Raw genomic sequence first — 14,601 nt, forward strand, 5'->3', positions numbered from 1 at the left:
ATCGAAAATATATAGTAAAATATTTATAGTAGATATGAATACGTGATAAGTTTAGTAGCAGTACAAAAATATACAACCTTCAAAGCATTGAGGCCATGTTTGGTTGTCAGGATTCTGTTTGGGAAAGTAATCTGATTCCTTAAAATTTTAAATTCTTGTGTTTGTTTCGGTTTTTAATCAAACTGAAAAAGTAATCAGAATCCGAGAACAAGGAAAGTTAGTACAACTTTCCAGGATTCTGAATCCTAACTTTTCTTAGGTATTCTTTTTCCCAGTTTTAGGATTCTTACATATTTAAGCAATATAGTACTCCCCTTGTTCCATAGTAATAGAGTCATTTTGTCATTTTGGTACATTCCATAGTAATAGAGTCATTTCCTTTTTTAGTAAAAGTCAACACATTTTTCCACACCTATTTTACTCTCTTACTATTTTCTCTCTTCATCTCTCTACCTTTTTCATTTTCCACTTTATTCTCTTTTTACTTAATTTACCTAACACAATTTTTCTTAATCTTCGTACCGAAAAGAAATGCCTTCATTACTATGGAATGGAGGGAGTATAGTTTTATTATTATTATTGTTATTATTATTATTATTATTATTGTTATTGTTATTATTATTATTATTATTAATTACAATATTTTAAAAATAATTTGAAATTATAAATCATACTTAATTTCACTATAATAAATAACTATAATTAAAATTATCATAATTATAACTATATTTTATAATAATTCATAATAGTAATTAATAATATACTCCCTCTGTCACATTCGAAATGAAACGTTTTCCTTTTTAGTTTGTCCCATTTAAAATGAAACGTTTCTTAAAATGGAAACATCTCTATCTCTATTTTTTCATCTCTCTTACTTTACTCTCTCTTCATTAACTCACAAAACAACACAACATAAAAACTTGTGTCGATTCCCAAATGTTGCATATTTAATGGGATGGAGGGAGTATTAATAATTAAAATATAATTATATAATATAAATAATTATTATTATATTTATTATTATAATAAATGAGTACTCCCTCCGTCCCAGAGAAGTTGGCACACTTTCCTTTTTAGTTTGTCCCATAAAAGATGTCACATTTCCCTTTTTGGAAAAAGTTCTCTCTCACATGAATATAAAAATTATATTTTCTCTCTCCATTTAACACACAAAACAAAACCTCCTAAAATCTCGTGTCATTTTCAAAGTATGCCAACTTCTCTGGGACGGAGGGAGTATAATACTCCATGTATCTATAATTATAATTATATCATTATATATTATGATGGATAATCCATATTTAAACTATGCATCGTAATAATAAATATAATAGTAATATAATTATTATTATTTATAATTAATAATTAATAATTTATTACATTTTTTACAATATTATTCTCTTTTATAATTAAAATAATAATAAGTATATATTTTTAGTTTGGTGTTTAAATTAAATATAAATTTAAAATCTTGATTTTTTTAAACACGGGAAAGTAAAATTGTTTAGAATCATATTTTCAGGATTCATTTTCCTAGAAATCATTTTTTTTTTTGTCAATTTTACTTTCCCGACAACCAAATATAGTTTGGATGTATTTTCATCCATAAAAACTTAAAAATAGTAAAGAGCCGTTCGATTGAGTTGAAGCAGGAGCAGAGTGTAATAAGTAGGTTTAGCAGGGGCAATAATGTGATTTCGATGTGAATAGCAATGCAGCATATAACTCCCAACCGTACAGTCCAATCAGACTGAGTCAGTCAGGTTTTGAAACCCAGCGCCCAATGAGAGGACACCACGCCACCATCTTCCTCGCTTCCTTCTTCCTCCTCACCTCTACCGCCGCCGATGCAGCCAAAACCAACGCCGCCGATTTCACCGGAGGCCACAGCAAACTCTCTGGAATCATAATACCTGGCTTCGCCTCCACTCAGCTCAGAGCCTGGTCTATATTGGACTGTCCTTACTCGCCTCTCGATTTCAATCCTCTCGATTTAGTGTGGCTCGACACCACCAAGGTTTTCTCATCATTTCCTCTCTCTCTTTTTTCTTTTGAAAACCGGTATGATTATGCGAATCGCAGTTTAAATTATGGTTCCGGCGCTTCATTATTCTATATTCGTTTTCCGCTTTGAATTTCGTGCTACTTGGATAATAATGTAGGCATGATCGCCCATATACAAGTAAATTCTACCTATAATGAATGTCTATATGTGCTTGTTGCACTGGCGAACGTAATTTTTGTTACCGAGGTTTTGCAATGATTCAAAATCGAAAAATTGTATAATTGGAAAAATATGAATGTTAACCATAGCGATTATGACATTTGGAGGTTTTTATGAGGTTTTGATTTGTCTGTGATGTTGAAGTTATTATAACTCTGTCTTTTATGGAACAAATCGTGATCAGGATTAGATGTAAATATATGTCATGTATCTTATTACTATTTCACTAACATTGGATATTTTCTTCTTGTGCTTGGTGATGAACTGTTGCCACATATTCAGCTTCTATCTGCTGTAAATTGCTGGCTCAAGTGTATGTTGCTTGACCCATACAACCAAACTGATCATGTTGAATGCAAGTCACGGCCTGATAGCGGTCTTTCTGCTATTACAGAGCTTGATCCAGGGTACATCACAGGTATGCTTTGGATGAGATGTTGTATGTGCCTTTTTAAGTCTTAATTGGAGTTCAGTGAAAAAGTTGTTTGTGAAATTTGTTTATGCCCAATATGCAGTTTGCTCCTTGTATATTCAAGTGCTTTTGAGTTGAAATTTTCCTCTTTCTCAATGTTCATTGGGCGAATAACTTGATAGATGCATTTATTGAAGTTGACAAACTACAGTCATGTGCATACTGCAGGTCCTCTGTCTTCAGTATGGAAAGAATGGGTTAAGTGGTGCATTGAGTTTGGTATTGAGGCTAATGCTATAATTGCAGCCCCATATGACTGGAGATTGTCACCTGCAAAACTAGAGGAGCGGGACATTTATTTTCATAAATTAAAGTACCCATCTTCTCATTCTCCTGTGTATTTCCATCAGCTTTATTAGCCATTATCTATTTTTTCAGTTTTTAAAACAATTTCCTGCACCACAAATTTTGCAATCTTATTAGAATAAGTAGTGAAAATAAAATAATTTTTTTTAACAAAATTGAAAGGCTTTTGAGAAATATTTTCATGTACCAAAAGCTACCTAAGGATATTTGGATTTGCTATCATTATTTTATTCTTACTGAAATTTAATGTGGTTGTATCACCATCAAATTTAGGATTCACATATAGATACAATGCAATCACCAGGTCTCTGTGTACATTTGAGTGTAAGGGTACCTGCTGGGTGTTTGAAAAATATATGTGCTGTTATTTCATGTCTTTTGCTAATTTTAGTCTTTTTGGTTCATTTTAGTCTTTTATTCTGGCTAGAAAGGTTCAACCCTCTTCAAACTAATGAGTGATACAAATGATTGTATGTGCTTTGATATACTCAGGATTACTTTTGAAACTGCTCTTAAGCTCCGTGGTGGACCGTCATTGGTTTTTGCTCACTCACTGGGAAACAATGTATTCAGATATTTCTTGGAGTGGTTGAAATTAGAAATTCCCCCCAAAAATTACGTCAAATGGTTGGATGAACACATCCATGCCTATTTTGCTGTCGGTATGCTCGTGAACTTTGTTTCACTAATTGATTATGTTTATAAATATGTCTTTATGGTGTTTGGGTGGCTTCAGGTGCCCCTCTTCTTGGATCAGTTGAGACTATTAAGGCAACTTTTTCAGGAGCTACATTTGGTCTTCCGGTTTCTGAGGTATCATATTATCTCCATAATCTCAAATTTTACATTTAGGTCAAAGTTTGATATACCTGTTGTGTTACCAGTGAGTTTAATATATTTGAAGCAAAATTTTCTGGTTTTGCCTTCCAATAACTGCTGTATGTTGCTATTAGCTATGGCAGGTTGGAGAGGGAAGAAATGTAGCAATGCGTGTTTCAGGAACACATTCTATTTGCTTATTAATTTCAACGATTATCAAAATGATTTGTGTGCAAATATTATTGCACAGTAGCTTCCTGCTTTTGAAACTTCAGATTTATCACCTGGGTGTGTTTATATTGTGAAGAAATGTTGCAATGCATGAATTTGTGGCTATGCCAGAGATCTTGTGCTGGAGTACCTTTTGTGATTTAATTATTCTTCTTCTTCCCCTTTATTAGTATTTTTTTTCTTTTATCTACTTTTATTTCTATAATTTTTTTCGGGGGAGAGGTTGTTTCAAATGCCTGTATTTTCTGCTGATTTTACTCTGTTACCTGCATTGACCCCCTCTTATTAATCCACTGGCAAGTCATCAGGGAACAGCTCGCTTGATGTTCAGCTCATTTGGATCAGCGTTATGGATGATGCCTTTCTCAAAACACTGTAGAACTGAGAACGTATACTTAAAGCATTTCTCAGCTTGGAATAAAAAGGGGCATCAAGCTTACCATTGTGATGACCATGAGTTTCAAATTAACTACTCCGGTTGGCCTACAAATGTTGTTAATATTGAAATCCCAACAACTCGAGGTGCGGAATATAGCTTGCATGCACCATTATGTTACAGTGGTATATACTTCTTTGAAATGTATCTGGATCATGCTAATGCATGCAAGTGCATTGGCAGGAGATGAAGCTTATCCTTCATTTATCGGAGCAGCACCGGTTAACCTGTCCGACATGGATTATGGATTTCCTACTCACCAATCATTTTCCGCCCGGGAAGTTTCCGATGGAACTTTTTTCAAATCTATATCTGACTATGACCCTGACAGTCAAAGACTCTTGTACCAGTTAGAAGAGTAAGCTGTACCCTGTGAATGCTGTGCTTCTTTGTGCTTTAGTTTCAGAAAATTTCTCCTATAAGCAATAGATATGACCCTGATGGTCAGCATATAATGTGTTCTACATATACATACATAGATTTTTATCATCCAATACCTGTTAGAATGTTTATGCTCCTCCAGCTAAGCACTTCTAAAGTGGAGTACTAATTTTTGCAATAGCTTTATCTGGCTTATATCATATTCACAGATTGTAAGTTTAATCACCTGCAACTAAGTGGATGTTAGGAAAATTGTACAAGTGTAGTTTGTCGCTCAATAATAACTATGGTAATCTTGTATGTCATTTATTGATTGGAATTTGACATGGTCCACAGCACCTGAGTGATATGTAGTGAATCCTTAATATATTTCAGGTTGTATCATAATGATCCAGTTTTGAATCCACTAACACCGTGGGACAGGCCACCTCTAAAGAACATCTTTTGCATATATGGAATAGATTCAAAAACTGAGGTATGTCAATTAATGGTAACAGTAGGTCATTTGTGCACTTTATTCCTTGAATGGCATTCTTGTGACGTGACTAGATTGCATGTTCAATTTTGATACTGATATAATAATCTTGACACGTGACTAAGCAGGTTGGGTACTATTTTGCACCAAGTGGAAAGCCTTATCCTGATAACTGGATAATAACTGATGTAATATATGAGCTAGAAGGATCATTGTATTCCAGGTGCATATTATGTGCATTATAAAATCTGTTCATTTAAAGTTTCTGTTAAATTTGTTATCCTTAAATTCTGAAAATTATTTTCACTTTTGATGCTGAGAAATAAGATGATCAAGTAATCATTTGTATCTGCAAATATGTTCTTAGTTATTTATTATGTGGTTTTTTTGGGTTGAAGCACAGAAGTAAGAACCTATATTGCTGGCGTCCCATTCTATTTCAATCTATTCGTGTGAATTATAGAAGACTGAATACCTTGGACGCTTTGTGAGCAAAGGGTAAAACATGTTTCTTATGAAATGAATGTGATCGTTTTTTACACATTCAATTTGCTTTCCTGATTGAGCACGAGAAGTGTTAGTATAGGACTGCTAAAAACCTAACATATACGCATGATTTTAGAATACTGCCATGGTTTTGTTGCAGCATTGCTTGATGTAATTTGTTGTGTACATCCTTTCTTGACATGCAGTAATTATATGCTCTTTAGTAGATAGACACCTTGGTTCACTTTTCTTGTATTTTATTGTTTAGGTCAGGAAACCTGGTTGATGGAGACCCTGGTGCTGCAAGTGGGGATGAGACGGTACAGTGATTGTAAAGTGCAGATGTTTCCTTCTAAATAATCTCGAGCCATGATGTTTCACTGTTTGTTATTCATTGCTGTATTTCACCTAGTGGTTGTCATCCGGTTTGCAGGTACCATACAATTCCCTCTCTTGGTGCAAGAATTGGCTGGGACCAAAAGTAAATATAACAAGGGCTCCTCAGGTGTTTAAATAATTTCCTTGAAGTGATTGTTTTTACTTGTGATTTACTTAACTGTGATTATTAGACACTTCTGAATTCAGATAATCTTACTGCTCTGATAAGTGTAATATTTTTGCCTTTTTTGGTTGTCTCTTTGATACTGTAGTTTACTAAAAGTTTCCTTATCTACAATTAAAGCTATTCCCCTGACAGTAGGATTGTAACTGCTAATATGCACAAATTACCCTTTTGCTGCTTTAGTAACCATGATTATGTCCTTTAGGCCTTGACACCTGCTGCCATATAATTTACGTAGATGACTCGTCACTCTCAGGAACTTGGCTGATAAAGTGAACCCAGTCAGGCTCTGAACTCTTTCATGATCACACTTGCTACTGCATTTTTGAACTAGTTTCTGCTGCCAATAAATTAAATTAATAAATTTATTACTTGCTATTCTGGATACTAGAATCTTATGATCCCTCTCTTCTCCCTTTTAGCTAGCTGGTTACGCCAGCCATTATGTATAAATTTTCTAGAAAAAGTTTACGTATCTTTTTTCTTACTTGCTAAGAGAGGTCTATTGACAAGTTGCAGTCAGAACATGATGGCTCAGATATCCAAGTGCATTTAGATGTTGACCATCATCCTGAAATGGATATAATACCCAACATGACCAGATCTCCTAGAGTGAAGTACATGACCTATTATGAAGACTCTGAAAGTGTGCCAGGAAAGAGAACAGCAGTTTGGGAGCTTGATAAAGGTAATACAGTTGTTTGGCCTATCATACTTTGGTTGATTCAGATATTATTGTAGTATAGCCGGATTATAATTGGTGAAATCATGTGAATATTGGTTTTGACACGTGTAATTTTATCTAATCATGAGATGCATCATGCATGATGACATAAATGCCAAAAGTTCTTGAATGTTTGACATGAACAGTCCCAGAGTGTTCTTTTGAGTGAATGATAATATAGTTCCCTTTAGTTGATCAATCTATCTCATTTGCAGCCAATCACAGGAACATTGTTAGATCTCCAATACTAATGCGGGAGCTGTGGCTAGAGACATGGCACGATACCCATCCTGACAAAAAGTCCAACTTTGTGACAAAAGGTTGAATACATTACTTTGTTGTTTCCTACCATTGTCATATCATCCTCGGCACAATCTTACTATATCACCGCATTGTGGACAAACAGCTAGCCGTGGACCTCTAAGGGACGAGGACTGCTATTGGGATTATGGAAAAGCCCGATGTGCATGGCCTGAGCATTGTGAATACAGGTCTAACTAATAATCTTTCTCTGGAAATAAATCAAGGAGACATCTGAAAACTTAATAAATTTAGAAACATTGACGCAGGTATCTTTTTGGAGATGTTCATTTAGGGCAGAGCTGCAGGCTGAAGAACTCTTCAGCTGACCTGTTGTTGCATTATATATAAAGTAGAAGAAGATACGGTTCAAGGCGAGTGCGTATAAAATGAAAGAATTTGACCCCTAACATTCGATTTACTAGACGATGAACCGGTTTTAATGTATTGAATGCAGGCAGGGTTGCATCCATCTGGTTGGAAAATGGAAAGGAAGGCATTGGTATTTGGTATTGTAAAAAGGTAATAGTGGTGGAAGTTTGGTGGTCTGTTTTGTATAAATGTGGACTTACAGAGCATCTTAAAATGTTTATTCTGTAGAGTGAGAGTTTATAAAAGCAGAGGGAGGAGCAGCACCATCATTTTTGGAAGACAAGTATGAGTATGGTGCGGGATTGTATTCTTTGTAGGAGTAGGAAGTGAAGGAGTAGTGATGTAGAGTTATTTTTTGTGTGTACCAGTACCACGACTGTGTTAGACTCTAGAATAGCTTCTCTGTCTCATGTCATTCAGTTATTTTTTTGCCTAGAAAAGGTGGTAATTCATTAAATATATACTCCCCCCGTTCCTTATAATTTGTCACTATTTGACCCGATATAGATTTTAAGAAATGTAATAGAAAATGAGTTGAAAAAGTTAGTGGTGTGTGAATCCTACTTTCATATTTGATTTTATAATAAAATATGAGTAAAAATTAACTAGTGGAATGTGGGTTCACTACCAAAAATAATAAAAATGAAATGTGATAAATTTTTAAGGACGTATGAAAATGGACAAAAATGAAAATAAGTGATAAATTTTTAGGGACGGATGAGAATATTTTTCAAAAGCAAAAGTACATAATTCATTAAGTATGCATTATTAAAGTTGTTTAAATTTACTATTGGGTTTAAGTAGGATAACTTTTATTTTCTAATGAATGTGCTTTTATCAAAATATTGATAGATGTTTATTGGTTGTTTGTTAAACTTAAATCTTATTTAGATTTATTGCATTTGAACTATATACATTTCTTTAATTTATTAACACTTCCAATAATTTTATATATATATATATATAGGATTGTGATCAATTGAGATTTTTTATGCTAATTGAGAAATGAGATGCAATATCAGTCACTCATTTTTATTAAATGAGTGGTCCAGATTTTTCCACATGGAAAATATCTTTAGATTAATTAATTATGAAAGGGTAGAATGGTAATATCATAGTAAATTTTATTCAATAAATATTATTTTTAATTTTTAATTTTAATTTTTTATTAATTTTTTTAAAATTTTTAATTTTTTTTTTAGTTTTTTTTTAATTTTTTTTAATTTTTTTTAATTTTTAAAGTTTTATTTTTCAACTACATATACAATTTATGTCAACTACACACATATAATGTCAACTATGTGTACATTTCATGTCAACCACACACACAATTCATGTCAACTACACAATATAATGTCAACTACATGTACAATTTATATCAAATAGTATTTATTGAATAAAGTTGTTGACATTTGATGTATAGTTGACATGAATTGTATATGTAGTTGAAAAAAAAAATTAAAAAAAAATAATAAAAAAACGAAAAAAAATAAATAAAAATGTAAAAAAAATTAAAAAAAAATTTTAAAAAAATTTTAAAAAAAATTTAAAAAAAATAATAAAATTACAAATATGCCGTTCTGTTGACATGAACTACATGCTGTTGACATTTCACAAATATTCTGGATGAGTGGCTGAGATTGCATCTCAATTCTCAATTAGGTTGATAAATCTCAACCTAACAAGACCCTATATATATATATATATATATAGGGGTATGTTAGGGTCATAACAGCATCTCAGTGTAAAACACAGCACAAATCACAGCCCTTGGATCCTTAGATTGGATGGCTGTGATAAGCTACATTATTATACTAAAAATGTACATTATTCGCCGAGGTACATTATTAGAATGGAAATGTACATTATTAGACTAAAATGTTACATTATTATCATATGTACATTATTAGGCTAAAAATCTACATTATTAGATGACACGTGGCATTAATCTGACCGTTAGATCACACGATCCAATGGACTGCAAGTGTTTTAAGTTTTACTCATACTTAGCGTTTTGATATGAATACATCCCTATATATATATATATATATATATATAGTTGTGATCAATGTCAAACCAATTTTAAAGACCGAACTAGAGATCAAATCTGGGCCATTAGATCTAGTTTTTTTGATGAGATGTGCTGCTGTGAAAATTTTTTCGGCTTCATTACAAGCCCATTTTACTTCATTATATAGGTCTATTACTTCATTATGTACGTAATACCTTGAAACTACAACATGTTTTTACTTGCTTCCAATAGGTTTTGAAATGATTCAACATATGCTTCATTCAAATTCATTGACGTGGGTTTTAGCTTGATTAACATTTAAAAATGCAATTTATTCAAGTGAGTTTATTAGTTCATTCATAAACGTTATTACTTCATTGGATAAGATTTTTACTTCATTCCCGTAGGACTTCAAATGCTTCTACACATACTTCATTCCTATAATTTATTACATTATTCCATGTGTTTATTAAACCATATTAGCGCCATGACGTGGGTGATAGATATTGTAGAGAGAAAGAACGGCACACGACGGCGAAACCACATTTACGTATTGGAATGAAGTAAAAACCTACTGGAATGAAGTAAAAACCTACTAGAATGAAGTAATATATTCTGGAACGAAGTTAAATCTTCGTAACATGTTAGTATGACTTATTTACCTTCAGATAAATTAAAATAGGCTCGTGATGAAGGTGAAAATAATTTATAAATTTCTATATCTTATCCATAAAAAACTAGATCTAAAAGCCCTAATTTGGTAGGGTTCGGTGGTTCGGTCTTTAAGAGTGGATTTGTGGATAATGGGACTATATATATATATATATATAGGGATGTAATCAAATCCTTTTCATATCTTTTGTCCTTTTTCCTTCTTAATCCTAGCCCCACGATTTTGTCATCTGACGGTTAGATTAATGCCACGTGTCATTTAATAATGCATATTTTCATTCTAATAATGCACAGCGGCTAATAATGCAACATTATAGACTAATAATGCACATTTTCATTCTAATAATGCACAACGGCTAATAATGCAACATTATAGACTAATAATGCATTGATCACAACCATCCAATTCAAGGATCCAAGGGCTGAGATTAAGAAGGAAATAGGACACTTAGGGTGCAAAGGAGCATAACGCACCCCTATATATATATATATATATATATATATATATATATATATATATATATATAGGGGTGTTATATTGCTAACTCAATGTTTAATTGCTAACTACAACTCAATAATAGCCATTAGATATTTAAATTAAAGGCCTAGATCATCAACCACGAAATGTCAATATGATCAACAAAAAACGTCAATAAGGCTATAGGATTAATTCTAATAAAAATCAATAGGGGTATTAATGTCAAGTTAGTTATAACTAACTTTTAAAAGAAATCTTAAAACTTTAAATTCATATAACATATACCAAATCAAAGATAATTTTATAAGGATTCCAACGATATACAACATGCATATGTTCCGATGTCAAAATTTGAAAAAAAAAAGTGAATTTTTTTTTTGAATTTTCGTATTTTTACACTTTACATAATATGCCTATATTATGCTTGTAAAATGTCAATATGAAATTGTGTTGACATTATTATGTCTTCGTGTTGATGTATTTCATACACTGTATTGACATTATATTTCTAAACCCTAAATTTGATAATTGCTATTATCTTTTTAATATTAAAAAATGAAAAATGAAATTACACATGACAAATTGTAGACCACAAGATTTCTAAAATCTTATGATCTTAAATTAATAGTAGTTAGCAACTAAGGGATGAGTTAGCAATTGATCACTCCCATATATATATATATATATATATATAGAGTAGTGATAGGGGGAAAGTGCTCATTAAGTATATAACTAGAGAACAAATCACGGCCACAAGATCAAGAAAATCAAGGGCTAGTTTTAACACATGTGATTTTCGAATTTGAAGGAGAAATCAGTTCACTCTATCACAGATTTACTTCACTATACAAGGCGGGGGTATAATGGACATTTCACTAATAAAATTAGGGTTAACAATTGAATTAATTTCTCATTTGCAGAATTCATCTCCCGCCATCCCTGCTCATCCCGTCGCCTCCATCCCTGCTCATCCCGTCGCCTCCATCCATCGTCGCCGTCGCTTCCATCTATCGTCGCTGCAATCGCCGTCGCCTCCATCCATAGTCGAACAATGAATCCAAATGAGAAAGATTTTTCAAAATGTAAGTTGTTCTACTAGTTTCTGATTTAGATTTCTCATTCTGATTTAGATTTAATTTTAGAATAAAAGTTAGTTTTGAGAATTCTGCAAATTCAAACGACGAGAGTTTTTAATAAGTGAGATATGCAGTAGTTTATTATGGAATCCAAATTGAACAGAACAGATGTTAGCTTACAGTTAATTACTACAGTTAACTACTTCTATTTTTTGTGTAGGTTTTGATCGAAAGAAAAAAAGAAAAACAACAACCGTAGACTCCGATCGTGAGTAACAACTATCTGCTTTGTTTTTCATTTAGTGAAGTATTACATTATTAGAGTGAAGTGTTTGTGATCTATGCTTATTGTGCTCTGTATTGAGCATGCTTGTATTGCTTTGTTTTTCATTTCAGTGAAGTAAAACATGGTTAGAGTGAAGTATTCCAGTGTTAGAGTGAAGTGTCTGTCATCTATACTTGTAGTGCTTTGTTTTTCCATTTCAATGAAGTAAAACATGGTTAGAGTGAAGTATTACCGTGTTAGAGTGAAGTGTCTGTCATCTATGCTTGTAGTGCTTTGTTTTTCCATTTCAGTGAAGTAAAACATGGTTAGAGTGAAGTATTCCAGTGTTAGAGTGAAGTGTTTGTCATCGATGCTTGTAGTGCTCTGTTTTTCCATTTCAGTGAAGTAAAACATAGTTAGAGTGAAGTATTCTAGTGTTAGAGTGAAGTGTCTGTCATCTATGCTTGTAGTGCTTTGTTTTTCCATTTCAGTGAAGTAAAACATGGTTAGAGTGAAGTATTACAGTATTAGAGTGAAGTGTCTATCATCTATGCTTGTAGTGCTTTGTTTTTCCCTTTCAGTGAAGTAAAACATGGTTAGAGTAAAGTATTACAGTGTTAGAGTGAAGTGTCTACCATCTATGCTTGTAGTGCTTTGTTTTTCCCTTTCAGTGAAGTAAAACATGGTTAGAGTGAAGTATTACAGTGTTAGAGTGAAGTGTCTATCATCTATGTTTGTAGTGCTTTGTTTTTCCATTTCAGTGAAGTAAAACATGGTTAGAGTGAAGTATTCTACTGTTAGAGTGAAGTGTTTGTCATCCCAGCTTATCATCCATGTTTGAACCTTTTTGCAGGCTTGCTATGTTGATAGGGTTGTCTACAGGACGAGGATGGTGGTTCGAAGATTTCCCACTGCCCGGAACTGGACAGCCACCCTTCTTAGGGAAAGAGGTCAATTGGAATTCAAAAATGGTGGTGTTATAGGTCGAGGAAGCATAGAAAGCATTGTTGACCCGGTCTCCATTGAAGCTTTATATATCAATAATGATTCAATCATTGTCACTGCCCCTGTCCTTTCTACCACTGGGAATACTCTTCCACCAACTGATGAAGCTCCTGGGAATACTCTGCCAACTAATGAAGCTCTTGGGAATACTCTGCCAACAAACAAAACTCCTTCAACTGATGAAGCTCCTTCAAATGATGAAGTAAAAAGTTCAATAAGGAAGGCTGTAGCTTCTATTAAAAAAATGATGAACTCTATAAAGAATGCTCCGGCAACTGGCAAAGACATCAATTGCTTCAAGGTTGTAGCTGTAACTGCCCTTAGGATGGTGGGTGTCGAGGTTGCTCAAGGCGACCAAGCTGTGTCAAATCCAATTGATAATATGACACATGCTATGGAAGTCGATCAAGAGGATAATCCAAAGTGGATTGATCTAATGGAAAAAGATGATGGAAATCTATGATGAGAAGAGCAAACTAGTGGCTGAAGGCACATCAATTTTGCCTGAAATTAACTTGGAAAAGAAAGACGTAAGTTGAAGTGTTGGAATGATGTAAACAATTTGAACCATGTTATGAGTGATCTGTTTTTTCATCTCAGTGATGTAAAATGTGCTTAGAGCGAAGTATTTCATGGTTAAAGTGAAGTGTTTGTGATGCATATTATTAGTGATCTGTTTTTTCAACTCAGTGAAGTAAAATGTGCTTAAAGTGAAGTATTCCATGGTTAAAGTGAAGTGTTTGTGATCCATGCTTATAGTACACTGTTTTTTCATTTATGTGAAGTAAAACATGCTTAGAGTGAAGTATTTTATGTATCGAGTGAAGTTTTTGTGATGCATGTTATTAGTGATCTGTTTTATCAATTTAGTGAAGTAAAATGTGCTTAGAGTGAAGTATATCATGGTTAGAGTGAAGTGTTTGTGATGCATATTATTAGTGATCTGTTTTTTCATCTCAGTGAAGTAATATGTGCTTAAAGTGAAGTATTCCATGGTTGGAGTGAAGTGTTTATGCATGTTATTAGGTTTACATTGAACTAGAGTACTCTTTACAGTGAACTACCTCAGATATTCAAGATAATGTATTGCAGAAAATGTATTTTTGTCATTATTTGTCAAAAATGGGTTATCACATGCAATGCAAATCAATAAAGGATGTGAACATAAAGAGGCTAAAAATGTCTTGGAAAACAAAATCAAATGTAGAAGCTTATGAAATTTTTTTGATGAGACGTATGGAATGTTATTATGGTAGGTGGGAACAAGATTGGAAATGTGGATTATCTACAAGAAGCAAGAGAATAC

The 14,601-nt window shown here is 33.0% G+C and overlaps 1 protein-coding gene and 1 pseudogene across 1 annotated transcript; both read left to right on the forward strand.

Annotated features, from left to right (window-relative positions):
- Positions 1-1,764: 1,764 nt before the first annotated feature.
- On the forward strand, positions 1,765-8,270 carry PSAT1 (phospholipid sterol acyl transferase 1). The gene is made up of 17 exons (XM_089063500.1): positions 1,765-2,017; positions 2,507-2,642; positions 2,865-3,009; positions 3,495-3,664; positions 3,739-3,815; positions 4,361-4,574; positions 4,672-4,846; positions 5,245-5,344; positions 5,473-5,567; positions 6,099-6,150; positions 6,264-6,335; positions 6,912-7,080; positions 7,332-7,436; positions 7,523-7,607; positions 7,686-7,794; positions 7,878-7,938; positions 8,017-8,270. Exons 1-15 carry the CDS (start codon positions 1,784-1,786, stop codon positions 7,765-7,767), a joined length of 1,911 nt encoding a protein of 636 aa, XP_088919626.1. The 5' UTR covers positions 1,765-1,783; the 3' UTR covers positions 7,768-7,794; positions 7,878-7,938; positions 8,017-8,270.
- Positions 8,271-13,134: 4,864 nt separating this feature from the next.
- On the forward strand, positions 13,135-13,834 carry LOC148932631 (uncharacterized; annotated as a pseudogene).
- The last annotated feature ends 767 nt before the right edge of the window (positions 13,835-14,601 follow it).

The sequence above is a fragment of the Salvia hispanica genome, chromosome 2 (assembly GCF_029641045.1).
Source record: "Salvia hispanica isolate PSC_SH4W2 chromosome 2, Shi_PSC_v1, whole genome shotgun sequence".
In the NCBI taxonomy this organism is placed as follows: Eukaryota; Viridiplantae; Streptophyta; class Magnoliopsida; order Lamiales; family Lamiaceae; genus Salvia; species Salvia hispanica.

Bases quoted from the DNA above. Each gene is read 5' to 3' on its own strand.
- PSAT1 (XM_089063500.1), top strand. From the start codon at position 1,784: ATGAGAGGACACCACGCCACCATCTTCCTCGCTTCCTTCTTCCTCCTC. The intron at 2,643-2,864 runs GTATGCTTTGGA...TGCATACTGCAG, and splicing joins TGATCCAGGGTACATCACAG to GTCCTCTGTCTTCAGTATGG. The intron at 7,081-7,331 runs GTAATACAGTTG...TCTCATTTGCAG, and splicing joins AGTTTGGGAGCTTGATAAAG to CCAATCACAGGAACATTGTT.